General features: G+C 55.0%; 6 protein-coding genes across 6 annotated transcripts; 4 read left to right on the top strand and 2 right to left on the bottom strand.

Moving 5' to 3' along the window:
- Positions 1-108: 108 nt before the first annotated feature.
- DICSQDRAFT_164994 (uncharacterized protein) lies at positions 109-1,988 on the top strand (the record flags this gene model as incomplete). Its single annotated transcript, XM_007360521.1, has 6 exons — positions 109-432; positions 494-537; positions 589-700; positions 759-1,136; positions 1,198-1,584; positions 1,644-1,988. 6 exons carry the CDS (start codon positions 109-111, stop codon positions 1,986-1,988), a joined length of 1,590 nt encoding a protein of 529 aa, XP_007360583.1.
- A 2,851-nt stretch (positions 1,989-4,839) lies between these two features.
- On the top strand, positions 4,840-5,825 carry DICSQDRAFT_131432 (uncharacterized protein). The gene is made up of 3 exons (XM_007360520.1): positions 4,840-5,297; positions 5,365-5,595; positions 5,653-5,825. Exons 1-2 carry the CDS (start codon positions 5,160-5,162, stop codon positions 5,578-5,580), a joined length of 354 nt encoding a protein of 117 aa, XP_007360582.1. The 5' UTR covers positions 4,840-5,159; the 3' UTR covers positions 5,581-5,595; positions 5,653-5,825.
- Positions 5,826-7,106: 1,281 nt separating this feature from the next.
- DICSQDRAFT_158690 (amidase) lies at positions 7,107-10,237 on the top strand. Its single transcript, XM_007360519.1, has 9 exons — positions 7,107-7,208; positions 7,265-7,356; positions 7,418-7,496; positions 7,570-7,651; positions 7,708-8,675; positions 8,740-8,794; positions 8,857-8,951; positions 9,024-9,431; positions 9,492-10,237. The coding sequence occupies exons 5-9, from the start codon at positions 8,061-8,063 to the stop codon at positions 10,062-10,064; spliced, it is 1,746 nt and encodes a 581-aa protein (XP_007360581.1). The 5' UTR covers positions 7,107-7,208; positions 7,265-7,356; positions 7,418-7,496; positions 7,570-7,651; positions 7,708-8,060; the 3' UTR covers positions 10,065-10,237.
- Positions 10,238-11,140: 903 nt separating this feature from the next.
- DICSQDRAFT_76613 (uncharacterized protein) lies at positions 11,141-13,431 on the top strand. The gene is made up of 4 exons (XM_007360518.1): positions 11,141-11,885; positions 11,940-12,648; positions 12,717-12,934; positions 12,992-13,431. The coding sequence occupies exons 2-4, from the start codon at positions 11,950-11,952 to the stop codon at positions 13,164-13,166; spliced, it is 1,092 nt and encodes a 363-aa protein (XP_007360580.1). The 5' UTR covers positions 11,141-11,885; positions 11,940-11,949; the 3' UTR covers positions 13,167-13,431.
- A 1,703-nt stretch (positions 13,432-15,134) lies between these two features.
- Positions 15,135-17,856, bottom strand: DICSQDRAFT_131426 (molybdenum cofactor biosynthesis prote). The gene is made up of 8 exons (XM_007360517.1): positions 17,650-17,856; positions 17,459-17,573; positions 17,177-17,344; positions 16,948-17,068; positions 16,669-16,895; positions 16,383-16,606; positions 16,143-16,314; positions 15,135-16,060 (listed from the first exon to the last, which is right to left on the bottom strand). The coding sequence occupies exons 2-8, from the start codon at positions 17,523-17,525 to the stop codon at positions 15,225-15,227; spliced, it is 1,815 nt and encodes a 604-aa protein (XP_007360579.1). The 5' UTR covers positions 17,526-17,573; positions 17,650-17,856; the 3' UTR covers positions 15,135-15,224.
- A 263-nt stretch (positions 17,857-18,119) lies between these two features.
- Positions 18,120-19,922, bottom strand: DICSQDRAFT_48021 (uncharacterized protein; the record flags this gene model as incomplete). Its single annotated transcript, XM_007359873.1, has 6 exons — positions 18,120-18,332; positions 18,396-18,553; positions 18,613-18,852; positions 18,924-19,434; positions 19,495-19,617; positions 19,680-19,922. The coding sequence occupies 6 exons, from the start codon at positions 19,920-19,922 to the stop codon at positions 18,120-18,122; spliced, it is 1,488 nt and encodes a 495-aa protein (XP_007359935.1).
- Positions 19,923-20,027: the final 105 nt, after the last annotated feature.

Genomic DNA, 20,027 nt, shown 5'->3' with positions numbered 1-20,027 from the left:
CAACTGCTAGACAGTCCCGCCAGCGTAGACCGCTATCACTCTTTTGCAAACTAACGTATCTCTCCGGACTTTTCGCGTCACGACCATCAGCTGTCTTAATTGCTCAACATGAACTCCGTGCTTATCGCCCTTTCCCTCGCCGGTGCCGCCGCGGCCCAGATCCAGGCCGGCCCGGTGTCTATGCTCCCCTACAGCCAGGTCTACGCCTCCTCGAGCGCGGCCAACAACTATGGTGCTGCTTCCCCCTCCGCGACCTACGGTGGGTCTGCTTCCAGCAGCGCGCCCGCTTCCCAGTACACCCAACCCCCTGCAACTGATGGTGGCTACTCGGCGATGCCCTATTCCTCGTTCATGTCCGGAGGGTACAAGAGCATGAACTGCGGGTATGGCTACTCCAAGGCGAGCGACGGATCTTGCCAAGCGATGGGCTGGGTGAGCAATGCTTTGTATCGTCGCTTTGTTGCGATTGGCTAACCCAGCGCGCGTCAATCAGTGGCAGACTCAGGGGTGCTACGAGACGATCATCATCAACAATGGGTGAGTGAAATCCGTTGCGCATCTCTCGTGCCCTTCCTCACTCCTTTGAAGCGGAGGAGGCGGGTACGGCTACAACAACGGCTACGGCAACAGCTGCGATTCGGGGTACACGCAGACGGTCACTGAGACTCAGACGTCGGCTGTGACGTCCACGGTGACGGACGTGAGTGATGCATAGGCATGCATATCTTTGTTCATTATTCTGATGCGCCTCTCCGCAGACCATGACCGTCCCGACTACGATCACGCAGACCGCCACGGTGACGTACACCCAGACTCAGGTCAAGACCGACATCGAGTCTGTCACACAGACGGAGATCATGACGTCGACGAAGCTCGTGCCCACTACCCGCGTTTGGGTCTCTACCGAGATCATCGACAACACGAAGACTATTGACCACACGCTCACTGCGACCGAGACGAGCACCCAGGTCAACATCTACACTCAGACGAAGACGGACACGGAGACGGACACCCAGACGAAGACGCAGACGCAGACTGAGACCGATCTGATGACCGTCACCCAGACTCTGATCTCCACTTATGTCAAGCCGACGACGTACATCAAGACGTATGTGTCCACCCAGGTCATCGACAACGTGAGTGGTGCTCAGTGACTGTGATTTGCTAATCTGGTGCTAACGAAGTTTGCGCAAATAGACCAAGACCGTCGAGATGACGCAGACTGCGACTGTCACTGACTCGGTGACCTACCTCTCGACGGCCACTCAGACTGAGGTCCAGACGCAGACCGCGACCGTCACGGACAAGATGACCGTCACGATGACGGACTTCAGTACCATCATCAAGCCGACGACCTACGTCTCCACGTATGTCTCCACTCAGGTCATCGACAACACCAAGACTGTCGAGTCGACTGTCGTCCAGACCATGACCGAGGACCGTACGCTCACCCAGACCAACACGTATCTCTCCACGATCACTGCGACTGCGACCGAGACGGACACTGCGACCCAGACGCAGACCGAGACTGCCACCGCTACCCAGACCGTCACCGACACCCAGCTCGTGTCGTGCCTCCAAGGCGTAAGTAGCGGGTTTCTCTTAGGTGCGATATCCTTGACTGACGAGCTGTTCTTCCCCAGTGCAAGACTAGCTACTACCTGACCCCGGGTAACAGCGCGTCTTACACCTACGCCTCGACGTCGACTGCCGCCGCGACCTCGGCGACTGCTGGCTACGGTGGCTCGTACGGCTCCAGCTCTAGCTCGAGCGGGTCGTACAACGGTTCCAACAGCGGTTCGTATGACAGCAACGGTTCTAGCTCCGCGTCGTCGAGCTCTTCCGGGTATGCTTCCGCGTCTGCTAGCTCCTCCGCGTCTGCTGCGTCTGCGTCGTCTTCCTCCTCCAGCTCATCATCGTCATCCTCTTCGTCGGGCGGCTCCTATGACAGCTCGTCGAGCAGTAGCTCTTCCTCTGGTTCATATTAAAAGGGACATTAGCGTTCGTACGGACTCATGCTGACGGACAGTTTGGTTCTCGTCGTGTTGTCTTCGATAGATTAGTTGGTATACTAGGTACATAGCACCGCTCTCTAGTCGAAGACAGCGCACGGACAATGATACGTTGCTTGCACATTACAGCTTCAGCTATTCCATCATTTTTTTGCTTCCTTCCATCCACATCTCATCTCGCCGTCATATATATTCGACTACCCTGCTGAAGCTATAAATTAATCGGGCATTTGCGAAGCAAGTTCAATGGTGTGGGGGTCAGCTAAGCATTAGGGTTGCTTCTGGCTTCAGGCTTATCTCCGGTATCTACATTGCAAGCTCAGGCTCTGCCACGGGCAGGCCTGGGGTGGTGAAGAAGCCTCAGGAGACGGACGACGTCGACGGTGATGATGAACATGAGGGCGGTGCCCCTGGAGACTATCCACCTCCGCTGTCAGGTTCCTCAGTTCTCGGCTTGGCACTACTTGATTCTGATTCGAGTCACGTCCACGAAGAGCGCTAGTGCCCGTCTACTTGACCGTTCATAAAGGCACCGCGGGCGGTGAGGAGTCCGGATGGAATCAATTCAGCGCGGCGAAGGGTGTGCGGAGAAGTCCCACACCCGACATTCCGACGGCCCGTACTGGCCCATACTCCGGCCTGCCCGACTGGGCAAATTCGGAGCCTGAGCGCAGCCGTGGCGTCGCTGTCAGATAGTAACAGCACCACATCGACATCAACGGCGACCTCGGGCAGGGCCGCCATGGGGGAACAGCTTGCTACATAGCATCTGGCAGGGTAAGTACGCGCCAAAATACCGATCGGACCACGATTGAGGACGTGATGCTGACGTTGGGCCCGGTGCTAGAGACGTAGCCCAGACGAATAACGGCTCCGTGTGAGATACCCGTAGCGGTTGTATTCGGAGGGACGCATGAGCGGCGTGCATGGCCATGTGCGGACGAGACATTCACGTAGTATCGGTAAGTGCGGTATGCGGTTTAGGACGGTAAGGTGAACGCTAGTGCGGCATTCTAGTACTTGGCTAACGAAGTCGCCGTGCCGAGAATAACGTCACGACAAGTCTTGGAAACCTGTCTATGACCATAGCCGCGCATCATCATTGACATAGTACGTGGTTCGAATAGGTCTGAAGTGTGCTCATAAAATTTCATTGCGAGCCTGCGTACTAAAACATTCCGAGTCTCGCGCCCTGCTAAGCTCGGCCAACATGATACAATGCACATCAGCGACGCTATACATGAGGTCTGACAACGTCCAGGAAAGGAAGATGAGACACGGAAATTTGGCAGGATGCCGAGCCCGGGTAGCTTGGAACAGCTACGAGCGCAAGTTCGGTATGTTTGTGGGTTGGCTTTGTCGGGGAATCGCCGTGCCTATTGATTGTCGTTTCTCATTCCTGTCCTCATCTCTTCGTTATGTACAGCAACGGTGATTCGCTAACTGCCAGCGTGATGTAGATGCGTTGTTGACTGTGACGTCTGTACAACAAATCATGTCGGCGACGAACAAGGTGCTCTGAATCGCCCAAAATGAGCCCGGTATTGATCAGCGGATCTAACGGACTTGAGGTGTGTATGCGGTCAAGTTCCTCTACAAACTATACAACCACATTTAGACGCTGCGCACATTGGTCGAACTCATGAGCCGGGACTTGTAGCAATTGCAAGCAGCTGCGGAGCTCCTGGCTATGACAGGGATCGAAGGTGGTAGATGTGATCAGACAGCACAAATGGTCTTGCTGTAGGCTCGTCAGTCTACGGTCCTTGTCTTCACCGCGTCGTTTATGCTTAAGAAAATGACTTGTCCCAAGAGAACATGAGATAGGTGCCCAGCATAGTATCCATCGCGCATGGCTTGACAGGGTGGTATCCGTCAAGCGCATAAACGCCCCTCTTGGCTCTGTGAACCGATTTGCTCGTCGCTGAAGAGCATTACGGTACTGAAATGTGTAAAGTGAGTCCACAACTGTCCCTCCGGTTTTCTCCTTTGATTAATATGATTTGTCGCCTTCTATTGCGGCCACGCAGGCCCGCTAACGTTCTGTCCGCGGAACACCGCCTGTCAGGTCATCCACGCATACAGCAGGCTGTGCCAGGTTGCCGTTATATCGGATGTTACATGCTAGGAGCCTTCGGTCAACAAGCCTTCGTATACCTGGTGCGGCATTTGCTTGAATGCACGTCGAAGAGAGACCATAATGAGCGGCATTAGCGAAAGAGAACAGGGTGGTCTAACCATATCGGCGAGTGCGTACATAAGGTGTCATGCATATATGGTCATACATCGCTCTCCTGCAGGTTGGCTTCGCTCGCAAGCCCTCATCTCGCACCGCCACTAGTGAACGACTCGACCCTGAGAATGACGGAATGTGGGACTCGAGCTGCATGCGCGTCTGTCTGGCATGTTTCATCCAAGCCGCGAGCTACTAGCCGCCATGTCGCAGCTGTCGGGGACCGAATACCTTCCGTGCCTACGGTTCCCAATTGTCTAATGTTGACAGGTCTAGTCTGGCCATGGATCTCACGTACCGACAGCAGATTTCAATCTCACACTAGTTCGTGTACGGTGGTATGCGCTTGCATGCACGTACCTGCACGATGACACCTTGGGTATGTGTACAGATGCAGACTTTAAGATAGGGCAATGCCGAGCGGCGGGTGGCACCCTTATAATGAGAAAGACGTCTCCACTTTCGCGGCGACGGCGGTCTCATTTTCCTGGTTCGTCGTTCGATTGTTGTAACACGTGCTATACTGATATACAGATGTTGAGACGTGAGGAACTCGTTGCGCTATCACGAGCAGTCATCGATTTTGTAGGGTTGCATACATTGGATGGGGAAATTATCGCTACTAGGATTAGACCGAGTTGAATCGGCTATAGACTATTTAAGAAGGAAACCATATATGCACGACATCCACTTCAGGTTAGACCGTATCTCTGTACTGGAAATCGTGTCTAACCATTCACGTGCTCATACAGGTCTTCTCCCGCGACAGCATGACCAGCTAGAACACCGTTCGTCACCAAAATCCTCAGCGATAACACATCTCCGGACTTCTATGCGATTGTCGCGTCCACTCAGTGGGAGCCTTGGTGGCTTCGTTGGTCCCATGGCTCGTGTGCACCTGTCTGCCACTGCCTATGATTCATCGAGATGTGAACTTGGCGTGGACCGTCTGCCGTATCTACCTACACGTCCGTCTCCTCCGCGCTTATGTTTTCAATGCGGTTGACATGCATTCTCCCCGTCAGATTCAGGAAGGTTCTTTGCCATGGACTCTGAGAATCATTACGTTCTCATATGACACATGGCCGTAACCAACGCATAATGACGTGCGTCACTTACTTCAGACCGGATGAATATAGCTCGTCCGTGCCGTGTAAGGCCCGTGGCTCACGTAGAGCCCAGATGATCGAAGCTCGGAAAGCTGGGAACTCTCTCGGAACAAGTCGGTGGTCGCGTCTGTCCGGCTTCTCCCCCCTGCCGCAATTCTTCCCTTCAACCCGAAGATGGCGAGAGAGAAGTCTGTCCGGGTTACCGGTTCAGAGAGTTACCGACTGACCGCCGCCGCTGGCACTTGGGCAATCCCGGTGAGTGTACGATGTCATGAAGCGGTTCTCGGTGTTTACTTACATGGTTGCCGTTGCTGTTTCCCTGTGCGATTAGCTCCATCGGAACAGGCACCCACAATGACCACGAACCCATGCTTCAAGTTTCGGCAAGAGGAAGAGTCTCGGACGATGCTCTTTCATGCTTGGGTCATGTCCTTATCCGGCACAGTGCATGCGAAGGCGTGTGCTCTGTCTGATATACGGGAGAACATGGTCGATTGGGATGACGGCGTGTTGTTCTCTGCTGAACGGAGGTTCGTAAATGCATGGAGCATCGCCACATTGGTTGGCCAGAACATTGAGTCCTTCTGGTACGACGGGCCTTGGCTCTTGCGCTGATCTCCATGGCGAAGGATGACGACCCGGCGGCATCCGACTCGAGCGGGTGGCTATTTTGAGCCCTCATCTCCGTCACCGCCTAAGCAGTCGACCTGCGGCAATTTCAGCCATCCGAAATAGTGCAAGTTGTAGAACTGGTCTTCAGAAACTTTACCACTCGGAGCTTGTGGCGTAATCTCGGAAATTCTCTTAATTTGCGGCGCGAGCGGACGTCTGAGTCAACCTTGCATTGACAGATTCTGCCGGTGAGAGGAGGTGTATCAATGGTCGCGTTGGCGTTGAAGGGAGGCCGGTTTCTCCTTGTAATATTGCCGGGGAGAAGACCCAGGACTGCCCACGATCAAGAGCCTCGTGAGCGATCTGTACTGCCAACTTCAGGCTATCGCCACGATTCACCAAACGGAAATAGGTTGCGTGCGGTGAGACATCGATGGCCTGGTTGATACGGCGGATGGTACACTGATCTGGAGTCTGTTCGCTTCGCTGTTAGGCAGCTTCCAGAGTCGGCACCAGACGGGGAGTACTTGTCACTTGTGGGAAACGTCTGTCAGATCTCGTTTCACGACATTGTCTCGCAGTCATAGGAGGACCAGTATCGCACGCTGGGTCCCATCTCTCTGAGACCACCCGTCTATCTTGGAAGATGTTTTAAAGACGTAGACAACTTCTGTGTTTCATTATGAGTCAGTGTGGGGTGATGCCACGATCGATTGCAGCTCTGCTTAGCTCCCGGATGGATGAATGCTTCGCGTTCCATAGAATGTCAAAGTAGTCGAAGTTTCCCACCAGCAAGTCTCGGAGATGTTCGACGGCACCCAAGTCTCCCAGGAACCATGTCTTCTCCCGTGTTTGAGCGACAGTCGTGTGTAGTGTGGAGAGACAACCGGGGCAACATTGAACCCGTCTAAGGAGTACTTGCGCTGGAGGGTGCTGTTCAAAGGACCTGCGTTCCCAAACGTAGCGCACCCGGGGGTCCAGATCTAGGCGCCTGGAAGATGAGTCAAGATAATGAAAGATGACGCGACATTGCCTCCGGCTCATCCCAACCATCTACATCGATGTCTCTGGAAGTCTGTGAAGCGTTAGTCCCTCTCTGCTTCGCCCTCGTGAACCCCATCGACCAGCATGCCTCTGCAGGAATCGCCGGACCCCGCTACGCCCGCATGGGCGCAAGACGTAAAATCTGAATATTTGATATTTTTCTCCTCGCGTGGCGAGAGCGGCAAACTCTGGTGTCCGGTACGTATGCGCGCGCAATATCTAACCTCCGTTTTGATAGGAACCATGTACGACAGGACTGTGTGGCTGTCGAAGATTTGGTGAAACAGACCTTTGAATTGGTTGAAGGCCCCTCTGGGACCATCGTGTACGTCGGACAACGCTCAGAGTAAGCCTATCCAATAGTAGTCCTGATAACGAGTACGGAGCACCGAGCGGCGTCAATACAGGTGGAAGACTACTTCCAATCCTTTCAGATCCCAGCCCTGGAACGTCCAATCGGTCCCGACTGTCGTCAGGATCCGAGACGTGAGTATTTCCCGTAAACCTCGCATCGCGCGGGCGCTAACTCCGCCATCGGAATGCTCCATACATCCGTCAGGGAGCACGGCTGGTTGAACAAGAGTTAGGGGAGAAACTCAAGTCATTCATTTGCGAGTAGACGGCTTTACAAGCTGGAGTTAGTAGGTATATTCCCTCAATGCATAACTATATGTCCTCGCTTCAACCTCCGAGGCAGGAGCGCCCACGTTGACGCATCCAGTCAGACTCCATGCGTTATCAGCGCCGGTTTTGGAGGCCACGATGCATTCGCGGACCCAAGCGCGTGTGCCGAGGCAGATTATCTGCCTAGAAGAGTCCACTTCTCCGGAGGTATATCAGCTGGATCCGTCATTCTTCGGCTTTGGTGGTCTTCAGGGCCATACAGTCCTGGGCAGGTGATGGCTTACGGCGCATGGGCAAAGCGCCGAAAGTCCCCAATGGGCAAACCGTCCGCAATGAAATCAGACGATGGAAGTCCTGGACGATTCCAAGCCCGTCGGTCTCCTACTTAATCATTCTAACCTCCCCTAGATTGCTCCAGATGCAAGAATGCCCCCGTACGGCGACTTCTGTACCATCATGCCTGGCGACACATCCAAGGGCCCCCATGGGCGGCCGTCCCCGCTCCCGTGGCAGGGCATTTCGAAAGCGAAGAAGGCTGATCGGGAAGCGCGCCTCGCGAAACGGCCCGGATGGCGACTGGGATTCAACGTACCCTCGGAGCAGAACGACGTGGCACATCTTCCGACATCTCGCCTCACCCCCCGTCAGCTCGAGATAGTGCATCTGGACGCCACTGCCCTCACCGAGGCCCTGCGCATCCGGCGCTATACTGCGGTGGAAACTCTCGAAGCATTCTGCCACGTTGCAAGCATCGCACAAGATGTCACCAACTGCCTAACGGAGGTGCTCTTTGACGAGGGTCTCGCCAGGGCACAGGAGCTGGATCGGTATCTGGAGGAGACGGGGCAAGTTGTCGGTCCGCTTCATGGAGTGCCCGTATCGATCAAGGATCACGTCCGGGTGAAGGGTCATGACACGTCCACGGGCTACATAGCGTGGGCAGGGCGTACAATTGCTGAGAAGGACGCAGTGGTCGTTGACATTCTGCGAAAGGCTGGAGCTGTCATCTACGTAAAGACTGCGAACCCGCAAACATTATTAGTATGTCTCGTCACCGTGAACCCTGTCGGTGCCTTGCTTACCAGACGTTTGTCGCACAATGTAGTCTCTCGAGACGAATAACAACATTTACGGCAGGACGGTGAATCCGTACAACCGTTGTCAGTCCCTCACCCTACACTCGTGTCATCCTCGTGACTACCCTCTGACATCGTCACAACAGCGCTGACACCAGGGGGTAGCAGCGGGGGAGAAAGTGCCCTGATTGCGATGCATGGGAGTCCCATGGGTATCGGAACAGACATCGGCGGTTCGATCGTAAGTCTTGTTCTATAATACACTGAATTGCGCAGTGATGAAGAAGCACCATACTCAATAATGTTAATCCAGCGCATTCCTGCCGGATACATGGGGCTATATGGCCTTAAGGGGTCTGTGGGCCGGCTCCCGCATGCGGGACTAATGGGTTCTCATGATGGCATGGATGCGATTGTTGGTGCACTCGGTCCGCTCGCAACGTCTGCGCGCGACCTGGCGTTGTTTTGCCAAGTGATGTCGCAGTACGAACCCTGGCTCGTTGAACCACCCCTGATCGAGATTCCATGGAGGCAGGAGATCGTTGAGGGCGCGGGCCTCCCCACTAAACTTGCGATCGCGATCCTGTGGGATGACGGGGTAGTCACCCCGCACCCACCTATTCTGGACGCTCTTAAGCGGACGAGCGATGCCCTGGTTGCCGCGGGCCATGACGTTATCACCTGGGATCCTATAGAACATCAAGGAGCCTGGGATCTTATTGTAGGTTCCGTTCTGGTACGGATCTTATGTCAACACGTGCTGATAAACATTGATTGATAGACAAAGTTATACTTCTTGGACGGTGGCGCAGAGTATCGGGACGTTTTGGAACACGAACCCCACGTTCCACAGACAGAGTGGATACTCTCCCAGGTTCCGAACGGAGGAAAGCCGTTCTCAGTCGCGGAGCTATTCGAGCTAAACCTTGCACGGGAGGCTTTTCGAGCCAAAGTCGCCGCCCACTGGAATGCTACGAAATTCCGCACGACGACCGGTCGCCCAGTCGACGCCATACTTAGCCCAGTCGCAGCGACCCTTGCGCCCCCGCATGATACCACGCGGTGGTGGGGGTACACGTCCTACTGGAACCTGATGGATTTCTCAGCCGCCGTGTTCCCCGCTGGTCGTTTCCACGCTGCGGGATATCGCCCACTGGCTTTACCAAATGGCGTGGTCCATGGCGGCGAGCCTCGGAACGACGCGGAGCGATTCATCCGGGCACAGTGGGACCCGAAGACGTACGACAACGCCTCTATCGGGCTCCAGCTCGTCGGGAGACGTCTGAGCGAGGAGCGTCTCCTGGGCGTGCTGCATAGGGTCGAGGAAGCCGTAGAGAGGTTCTCCGATCAGTGAGGCGAAGGAGCCCGCCGGCGATACTGCATCTCGATGGGAAGGTGTGCCTCTGGTGTAGGCTTCCTAGCCCAAGATCTTGGTATGGATACAAGTGGGCGCGAGATGCCATTGGGATGAATCTCCGGGTGTCGCGCCGGGGAGTTACCTTCTGTAACTTAGAGCCATGAAATGTCAACGATCTGTCTGACACTCCATTGAGAAGTACCAGTAGGCTTCCATGGTCAAGAATACATCTCCAGGTGATTCTGCGACTTTCAATGCTTTCGCAGATCCGTCCTACAGTGATGTGGACCTGAACGATGAAATGGAATCTCAATATAATCTCGTACCTTGACGTAAAAGAGCGCTCGCTGTTATAATTGCTCCCCAGAGCGCAGCTGTCCTTACGCCGCAAGGGTCATGTCCTCCTAAACATAGCAATGTGGGCATAGCTTCCACGCCCGTTCAATATCCCAGGGGACGAAAGTAGATGGATATTTTCCACGCTTGCGAGATGAACGTGACAGATTGTCAAACATACGGGGCGTCGGCATTTTGTCAGGTACGGCTTGCGCCATCCTTCCCATGTGCAAATGCTGTTACGCAGCGAAAATAAACCCGATTGCCATGGGTTCAGAATAAAATGGTCCTTCCGGACTACAAAGCAATGCACCAGATGGCCTGCGGGTTTAACGGCCTACTGCGGTCGCAGCTGATACCCCGACGTTGCCAGTATGTAGTCGATTTGATGTGCAGACTATCATATAGGCAAGTATACGGCACCGGACCAATGTCGGGCTCCTTGGGAGGCTAGAGATGATGACATGACAGGTACTCAGAACTGTTGACCCAACGCCGCTTTGTGGCAATCATTTGGAGCCAAGGACGCGGGCCAAAGTAGAGCAAGACCAAGGTACAGGTGAAACGGACGGGTCGGCGTATGGGTTGTTGTTCTTGTTCTGAAAGCGGAAAATGATGAGAGATGGCAAGACACGGATCGGAGGGCGATGGGTCTGTGCTGTTCAACTTCAAACCCGAACGTGTTGCCTCGTGTGCCACGTGGGAAATGAAACCTGTACAGCCCCCCCGCCGCACTCCTTGCCATCTCATACTTGGCAGCCTCCTCGTCCCGTTTTCCTCCCGCACCGCCATCCGGCTTGCATCGAGTCTGTCGTGCATCCACCGTCTCTCTTTTCCAGCGGTGCAGGCCTCGGCATTCTCTCCAGCGCGCGCAAGATGCCGGACATATGCACTGAGCGATCTTGTGGAGGTGCCACGGCGAATCCAGCTGGCGAAATTGACTGCTGTTATGTAACCGCATGGAGTCTAGCACACGTTTCCTGCCTTCGTCTTCCCCCTCGGTCGCTTTGCAAAATCACGAAGCGGGCGAAGATGAACGGATTCCCGGCAGGGATAGCCATGACGAACTGACGCCTCCGTGCAGTCCGCGCTCGTGAAGGCGCGCGCTCTTCCTGAAATTTATTGGCGTCTGGGGACGGAGGGCGAGCGTTGGAAGAGCTTACTGAGCCGTCTGGTATCCCGGTGCCGCGCCGGTGGTCAGAGGCCCGGGAGTGAGATCACTGGGATGTCCGATACTCTATGTCGTCCGTCACGCCAGCCGACGCATGTCTGCTAAATGGGTAGACGCCTCGGACCCCTACGTTCGGGACTCTAACCTCTTCTGCCACCCTACAGTCGTCGTCTATCGGTGTCAAGATGGCTGTCCACTTCCTGTCTGACATACATATAAAGCGGCCCCCTACCTCATCACCAGGCCACGCAAAGTGCAGCGGTTCCCCTCCCTACCCTCCCCCCTTTCCAGTTCGTCTCCCTTATATTAAGGTAGGCTCACACTCTCCTCCTTCGTCTTGCATCGCATTGCTCATTCGTCCGCAGTGCTTCCAATATGCCTGGTCTCCACGCGCACATTCTCAATCAATCCTTCGTCCTTCAGCACGGTAGTGCAGATGACTTCCTCACTTTCACCTATCCTACCCTACGTCGCCACGAAGCGTCATCTAACATCGTCCTGGCGCACGCGCTCAAGCGCGTCGGTGCCGAATCCGCGCTAAGCCGATATGAATTCATGTCCGATGAGGATGTCGACGCCCTCTTCTCTTGCATGGACCGCGATCGCTTCGTTCCCCGCACTTCCACAGACGCCTTCTGGCTGACCCTGTGGAGCGTCTCTTCCCCGTCTGCTTCGCCGACCCTCGACCTTGTCCTCGCCTGCGTCAATTGGTCCCTCGGAGACTACCCCATCTTCCTTTGGACGCCTCATCGTGCATCCGCGGCATCCGGGAGCTGGTCAATCCCTCGCATTCAGCAAATAGCAAAGCACCTTCACAGCTGTGCCCCTCCGGAACGTGTCTACTCTGTCTTCGGCCTGACGTCCTTGGTCAAGACGTTCTCCCGCGTCTGGACACAAATGACCGGCTTTGTCGTCGAGCAGGAACCGTTCTACGCCGCCCTCTTTTCGTACTGCACCGCCCACACCTTTCGGGAAGGTGACACTGCGCTGCCAGACGGCCACCAACTTCGCAAGGGCAAGATGACAGACCTGGAAGCCATCGCACAGCTCTGCAAGGAGTTCGCTGATGATTCCGTGAGTGCCGCAGGGCAGCTGTTGCCGATGTGGGCGTTGTGTGGCTGACATTCCGGATCTTGGAGCAGATCTATTTCCCCCTTTCCATCGAGCGCGCCCGGATCGAGGCCCGGGAGCTCATCTCCAAGGGGCTCGTGTGGGTCTACGATGCCCATGGCGATATTACGACCATCTGCGCGGTAACGCGGAACAGTCACCGCGTCTCCGCGATCACGAAGGTGTACACCACCCCCAGATGGCGACGGAGAGGTTGCGCCGAGTTCCTTGTGCGAGACGTGACAGCACAGTAAGTTGTTTGCCGTGCTTGCGAGACGCGCGAAGCTAATGAGACACGCCGTTATAGGCTGCTGTTCGACTTCGGCAAGGAGTCTGTCGTTCTTTACGTCGGACACGAAAACAGCGCCCAACGCGTCTACGACCGAGTGGGCTTCGCAGGCCTGTGTGGCAAACCCAAGCCTGATGCCGTGGAGGACTCTCTTGAACTTGGTTTTGTCGGTGCTGACAGGGGACACTGGTGAAGTGCCCGCAGCTCTCAACTGTCTCTACTAGTGATAGGTCCCCTAATTTGCTCCACCTCACCTGACTGCCTAATATCTCAGACTATCATCTCCGTCTTTACTTATTGCATGTCTAGTTCACCGAACAATCCATTTGTAGCTCTAGTCATTTAGCTCTATTTAACTCCCACGACGTACTCTGTTCTGCACTCGGATTGTCTTAGCCCACACTATTTCCTCTGGTACACTTCTAAGTAATCCTTAATAAGATGTTGACATTTATCACCTCGCTTCAGGACGGCGAGATGGCAGTTGGCTTTGGAATGGAACTGCGGAGGCGGAGATAGCCCACGCTGCCAGCACGTTGATCCTTCGAGTGTTCGCCGTGTGCCTGACAAGTGCCTTGGTGCTTCCATACCGCGTTTCCCACGAAGCCGAGAGTGACCTCATTCTTCCCCGACACACAGGCATGGTACGTTCCGTAAGGGGGTTTAGTAGACCCGCCGCGTACAGACAGTCCTCGGAGAGGACCAGATACGCGGTAGTTCTGCCATAGGTGCGTAAGACGGCAAGGTTGACGGATCGCAAGTAGTGCAGTGCCGCAGGTCGGAGATCGGAAGCGAGGGACCCGAGTCACTAACCAACGTCTACCACACTCTAGAGTTGCTATCACGGATGATGGCTGAAACGCCCTTCTATACTCTTGGCAGCCGCTTGGTACATCGGCCGGGGTCGAGAAGACATCCGGAGCGAGTCTTCGTTCTGCAGAAGGACACGAAGACAACGGCGGGAGCAGAGGTCCCCGTTTGCATCGCCTGTGGCACCGGTAATGCGTAGGCTCATTCAACGTGCCTGACAAGAGCGGAACAATCGAGGAAAGTTCAGGCTCGGAGTCCCATACCGCGTGTGTTGTGGATGTAGGGACGGTGCCTGCTCAAATTCGGGTACCGTGTGCTTCTCTTATTATGCCGGGTCTAGATGATGAGACCAAGCAGCATCAAGGGGGCTAAACCGGACAAAATGAGCATCATGTCTGCGATAGACTCGGAAACACATGTGGCTGCAGAATTTTTGCGCAAATGCCGTCACGACGAACATTGGGAAATACACTATCTGTTCTACAGCAGCCGTGAAGACCGACGCTACGCGAACGGCTGTTCGTGTCAACCACAGAAGCTCAAAGGTATTCCCGGGATTGGCTCGAGATGCACTCAAAACTGCTCCATTTGTAGTAGCACGTGAGGTAGGACCCTATGACAACAAAGGCTATAGAAGCATCATTCTAAGGCTTCAGACGCTCTCCTAGACTTTCTTCGATGCCACGGGTTCTCTTTGTGAGGCTTCGAACATGGCTGATCTCCGAGAGTGGATGGTGAATGACGCAAGCAATTTCCCAGATGTTCGCTGAGATATACCATGGGCAAGGGGTCTTTAGCACACATGGCGTGAACCGTTGAACCGAGGCGCCAGCTTCTAGTTGAAATTATGCCGCTGTGCCATGGCGACACATCCAGCGCCAGAGCATATCGCTGAAGAAGAACATGAACCCTGCGCTCCCGTAAAGTTTCGTCAGCATCTGTAACAGTGGCATGACTCGATGCGTATGGACATGATGGAGTGCCCCTGCCGATGCCGTACGCTGTGGGGTCCGACGCGATTGCCGGTACCCCATAACCATACGACGAAACCGGCCAAACCATTTACTGACGTGCCTGCGGGAATGCTGTGATCATCCGTCTGTTCTGTCAGTCAGCCGGATGTCATTTACGGGAATTTGTTCAACATACCCGAAGCCCCTTCCCATGCTCTTCAACGAGTGCGATCAAGTGGCCAGCCTGACTAGGTTCCCATGAAGGCAACGACCCTACCATAATCAAACTTGCATATGCTCGTACCTGGGGCATCGGATGCCGGTACCTCATGCTCCCAAATGACTCTTCCCCTAGTCTCTACAAACTGCCATTAATGCCAGGAACACATCTGCCCACAGCTAATCGCAATTGACCGCGAGCTTTCATGCACACGAAGATTGCGAATTGCCATTCATGTGGTATGCCGACACAAAGCATCGCCTCACCGTCACTCCTGTTCCGCACTCCACCGCTCGAAGTCACCACTCTTCCCGCCGGTCTTGCGTTCTACCAAGATTTCTCCGATGACCATTTCCTTCCCGGCTACTGCCTTGAGCATGTCCCACACTGTCAGCAGCCCGACAGATACCGCAGTCAGGGCTTCCATCTCCACTCCGGTTTTGCCCTCGCACGAGACTGTTGCGCGACAGACGATGCTGCACGTGGGTTCCTGACTCGCCTCCCCAAGCCCGATCTCGGACCTTGTGTGGACTGCGAAGCTGTCAATAGCAACCGTAGGCGCGTCGGAAGCGGACCGGGAGTGGACGCCGACGTTGATATGATGAGCTTCGGGCTGCAGCGTCACGGAAACATGCGAGATGGGAAGAGGATGGCAGAGCGGAATGAGCTCCGATGTGCGCTTGCAGCCCATGATCGCTGCCAGCTGAGCGACGACGAGCACGTTTCCCTTCGACCGGGCCTTCTCCTTCGCTTTGAGAAGAGCCGTCATCTCCGCGTTGTTGGCCAGATGTCCGTGGTCAGCTTCTTGAGTGCCGTCGGTGACGAGCTCGTAAGCAACCCTCGGGATGATTATGCGACCCGATGCAGTAGCGGTCCGACGAGTAGGCTCTTTCGGAGATACATCAACCATAGAGGCGCGGCCAGCGTCATCAATATGCGTAAGGCGTGCAGATGGGGTGCCACCGTGACCAGTGGGTGCCGTGCTGAAACGCCGTACTGCAAGGGAGCGAGCGGCATGCGCTCGCGGACTATAGTTGCGGGTACACTCCGATCGCGATCTCGGTGAGCGTTGAATTGACCGGGTGGGGACGGGGCGATGCACGTCTATTCCACAGGTGAAGGATCAGGGCGAAGGATCAGGATCTAGATAGCCCTGTACGAACAGTGTGGAGACATAATACTCAACCGCCGATGAGAATCATGGGTCGATTTGTGACGACGTCGATGTCTTCCATACCGGCGTGCTTTTCCTTCTTCCCTGAGACCGCTCTGCCAATGGTCATGAGAAGCACGTCATCGCTCGCTCCTCGACGCATCTCGTCCCGCAGTGAAACCTCCTTGGCGTCGAAGAGACAGACCTAGCAGGAACAGCGTTAAGCCTGCCAACGTGCTAACCTATACAAGTACGTAGAGATGAAAATTTCACCTTGATTTGTCCGTCCGCAGTAAGCCGCAATCTATTGCAAGAGCCGCAGAAGTGGTCGGACATGCTACTGATGAAACCGAAACTTCCTCTGTAGCCAGGTATGACGTATGAGCGCGCGGTGTCGTTCAGCTCGTCAGAGCCTTTGCGGAGTGCCGGATACCGTGCTTGTATACTTGAGAGTAACTCTGAAGACGGAACCATCTTCGCCTTGTCCCACTTATTGCCTATATGAATAGTGTCAAGTAGGATTCCAAGTACGAGCTAGAAAAGCCGACAAGCAACTTGCCTGTGAAGGGCATGAACTCGATGAAGCGCACAGACAACCGGCTGTCCTTCGTCATTTCGACGAAGTCCAAGACCTCGTGGTCATTCAAGCCTTTGATGACGACGACGTTCAGTTTCACCGACTGCAGTTCTGGGGTTGCCAAACTCGCGCGGAGTGATCGCAGTACTGCATCGTGGCCCATCCGGCGCGTCATTATTTCAAACTTGAAGGGGTCAAGGGTGTCCAAGCTAGAGGATATCTTTAATCACGGCGAAACGCGGACATTAGTGCGGTGCAAACCTGATGTTCAGGTGCGTGAGCCCATTCTGAACAAGGGCGGGCAATTTCCGGGGCAACGCAATGCCGTTGGACGTCATTCCGATCGCCTGCAGCCCATATTTGCGCAGCTCGTTGAGCCGGCCTTCTCGGAGGCAATGTTAACGCTTCCGAAACGATCGTCCTCAATGGGCGGCGACCCTTAACGCATATATCGCCGCCCATACCGTGTATAGCCTGAGTAATTACGTACCGACTATTTCGACAATGCCCTTTCTGACGGTAGGCTCTCCACCCGTCAGTCGTATTTTGGAAACGCCGCTCTTTACGAACAGCGTTGCCAGACGGATGACTTCATCATCCGAAAGGAGGTGCTCTGGTGGCGATAGTTCGACGCCCTCGCTCGGCATGCAGTAGAAGCCTACACGCGCACGTTGCAGTTAATAATCCATCCGCATCTGCCCGCATCGCATTGTAACAGGCATGGGCGGTATGGGGGAAGAAATTTCGGAAAGGATGGGGACGAAATACGCACATCGGAGATTGCAGCGTTCCGTCAGCGAGATGCGAAGGTAGTTGTGCTGCCGGTTGTATGCGTCCATCAGGAAGGGCGAGACCCCGCGCTCGGCCTCAATGGAAGCAATCCTGTCCTGATATGAGAGAATGGGGCGGTCTGAACACGATGGCCAGGTTCGTTTGGGTGGGTGATGGATGATGGGATCGCACCTGAACACGACGCTGGACACCCTGAGGCCTTTCTGGCAGTACATCGGGATGGTCGAGCGCGGAGTACGTCCTGAGAGCACGACTGACTTGCACGATAGGAGATCTATAACCGCGCAGATGGCGGAGGACCATATTCACAGTAAGAGCAGCACAGAGGAGAGATGGAGGCCTTCATATGGAAGACGGCCTGCAGTCGACATCAGCGTCAGAGAGAAAGCGGACCCTGGACTGCGCGCCGCGGCGATAGGCGGGAAACTGCGGCTACGCTGAGATACGTCTAGCCTGCCCTACGGTCGACAACGGCTCTTGACGCGTTGACCAGCGTATTTGTACGACGAATGTTACTGGCCAGCCGTCATGGTGCAATGAAGGAGACATGTGCTCAAGCGATAGCCGATCATTGGATGGGGCCATCCGCCATCGAGTACAATTACTGTATAAGCTAGGAGTATCTACAGCATGTTCTTTGTCTAGATTCCCCGAAGCCAGACCTCGGAGATCAACCACTTATGTTGTCTATCTTCCCCAAGCTGTACCCGAAAAAATCTACCGGTTGCTCTGAGATGAAGTTCATTTGACCCAAGAAGCACTTGCACGCTGCACTCTCGCAATGGAACTTGTACGCCATCGACCGCTGCCTCATGCGTGGTATCATAGCAGATAGGGGGGTGAGAAACGGCATGCTGTCAGGTACAGATGACAGTTAACATGTGTGCCAGAGTAGACGAGCGGACGGGAGCACCTACCCAAGTGACATTGTCAGAAGACCATCCGAACGAGCACGCAGTCAAGAAGGTCTCCGTTGCGGAATCAATCAACAACACGAGCTCAACTGCAGTCCATTCTCGTGCTTCGCTGATGTCGGTGAGAACATCCAGGGTCACCGCGTCCCCCTTCGTTGCATCTGCACAATAATTAGCCAATTCCGTATCAAGACAAGGCGTTACGGGTGATCCAGCATACCATTCAGGCTGCGGAATGTGGTACTGATCTTCGCGTCCACAGCATTGGAGGGAGCGTGTTCCTGGTAATTGTGTTTCCCAGCATCACCGAGTGCTTGCGCATTCTTGACTTCCATAGTCAACATTCCCGATACGTCGGCGGCAGTGTGAGAGATCTCTTTCGGAAGTGTGCGTATGTTGGTCTCGAGAACGCATGCCGACCCGCGGCACGCAGCGCGGGTCCAGGGTCGCGGTGGACGTGCTCCGTCGAGCGTAACATACGGCAGGGTGGGTAGAGTTTGTTGCCCACCGTCTTGGTGTCCCTCGCACGACGCGCGTCCGCACCGCACCAGTGATTCCAGGTAGCGCGTTGCCCGGAGCTTCGTGGGGATGCATGAGCTTGAGTGACGTGATGAGAGGCGGGAATAGCACCAACAATATACTTCTTATTGCGCTCATCGCCTTCGGATCCCACAGTGAAGGGCTGACCACCGCCGAGTTCGAAACCTTGGTCAAACCAGACTTCCGGGACCCGATTGCTCAATATTGTGAAGAAGTTGTCGGCCATATGCACGTCATCAGCGGGCGCATCCAAGTGCCGTAAGAGATTGAGGAAACCCTGCGCCTCTGATCGACGCAACATCGTACCATGGCCTAGCCAGGCGAACGACGTGTGGATGTCCGAGACTTCCCGATCGGGAGATCTTGAAACATGTGTCTCCCGTAACGTCGTCGAGAGATGCTCGTGTGGCGGCAACAGGTGTATGGCCCGGGAAGCATCGGGTTCGGAAATACGGGCTTGGAGGGATTGAATGATCTCCGGGCGGATGAGGTAGTCGTCGTCCTGCATTGTGAAGTATATATCAGCCGCTCAAATGGGGGAGGACGGCGCGCGTGCACTCACCTGGATGAAGCAGTAGGGTGTGTTGGCTTGAGCGCAAGCGAGGAATCGCCCCTGAAAGAGCGAGTTTGCAGGAGCGTTATGAATCCGCAACTTCGACTTAGGACATCCCGTGTTCTTCATATCCTGCAAGAAACCTTCAGTCGGCCCGGATGAACGAGCGTTTGGGATGAGCATGGTATGCACACTTCGTAAGTGAGCCTCCTCGGGTTGTTGTTCCAAATGAACACCTCGGCAATTGTTCCTTGGAGCCAGGGTCCGCACAAGAGGGAAGTGATGAGCATGACGTTCGGGAAGCGAGACCAGTTGAGGATCACGGCAGTGACGTTGGGGCTTCCCTGCGAGACGACATCTTGAAGCACTGAAATCCGTTCATACGCGTCGAAGTCGGAGGCATCAGTGCGGTAGGTCACTGGGAGCTTCCTAGGCATGAAGTCAATGTCGGCGAGGAGGGGAAGATAGAGGGATTTGGGCGTTTCTTCTACTTGGGTCGGCCAAATCTGGCGAGCGATCAGTCCGAGCAGGACGGGGACGGC

This window comes from Dichomitus squalens (genome assembly GCF_000275845.1).
Source record: "Dichomitus squalens LYAD-421 SS1 unplaced genomic scaffold DICSQscaffold_1, whole genome shotgun sequence".
Classification (NCBI taxonomy): domain Eukaryota; kingdom Fungi; phylum Basidiomycota; class Agaricomycetes; order Polyporales; family Polyporaceae; genus Dichomitus; species Dichomitus squalens.
This window is presented reverse-complemented; position numbering and strand designations above follow the sequence as displayed.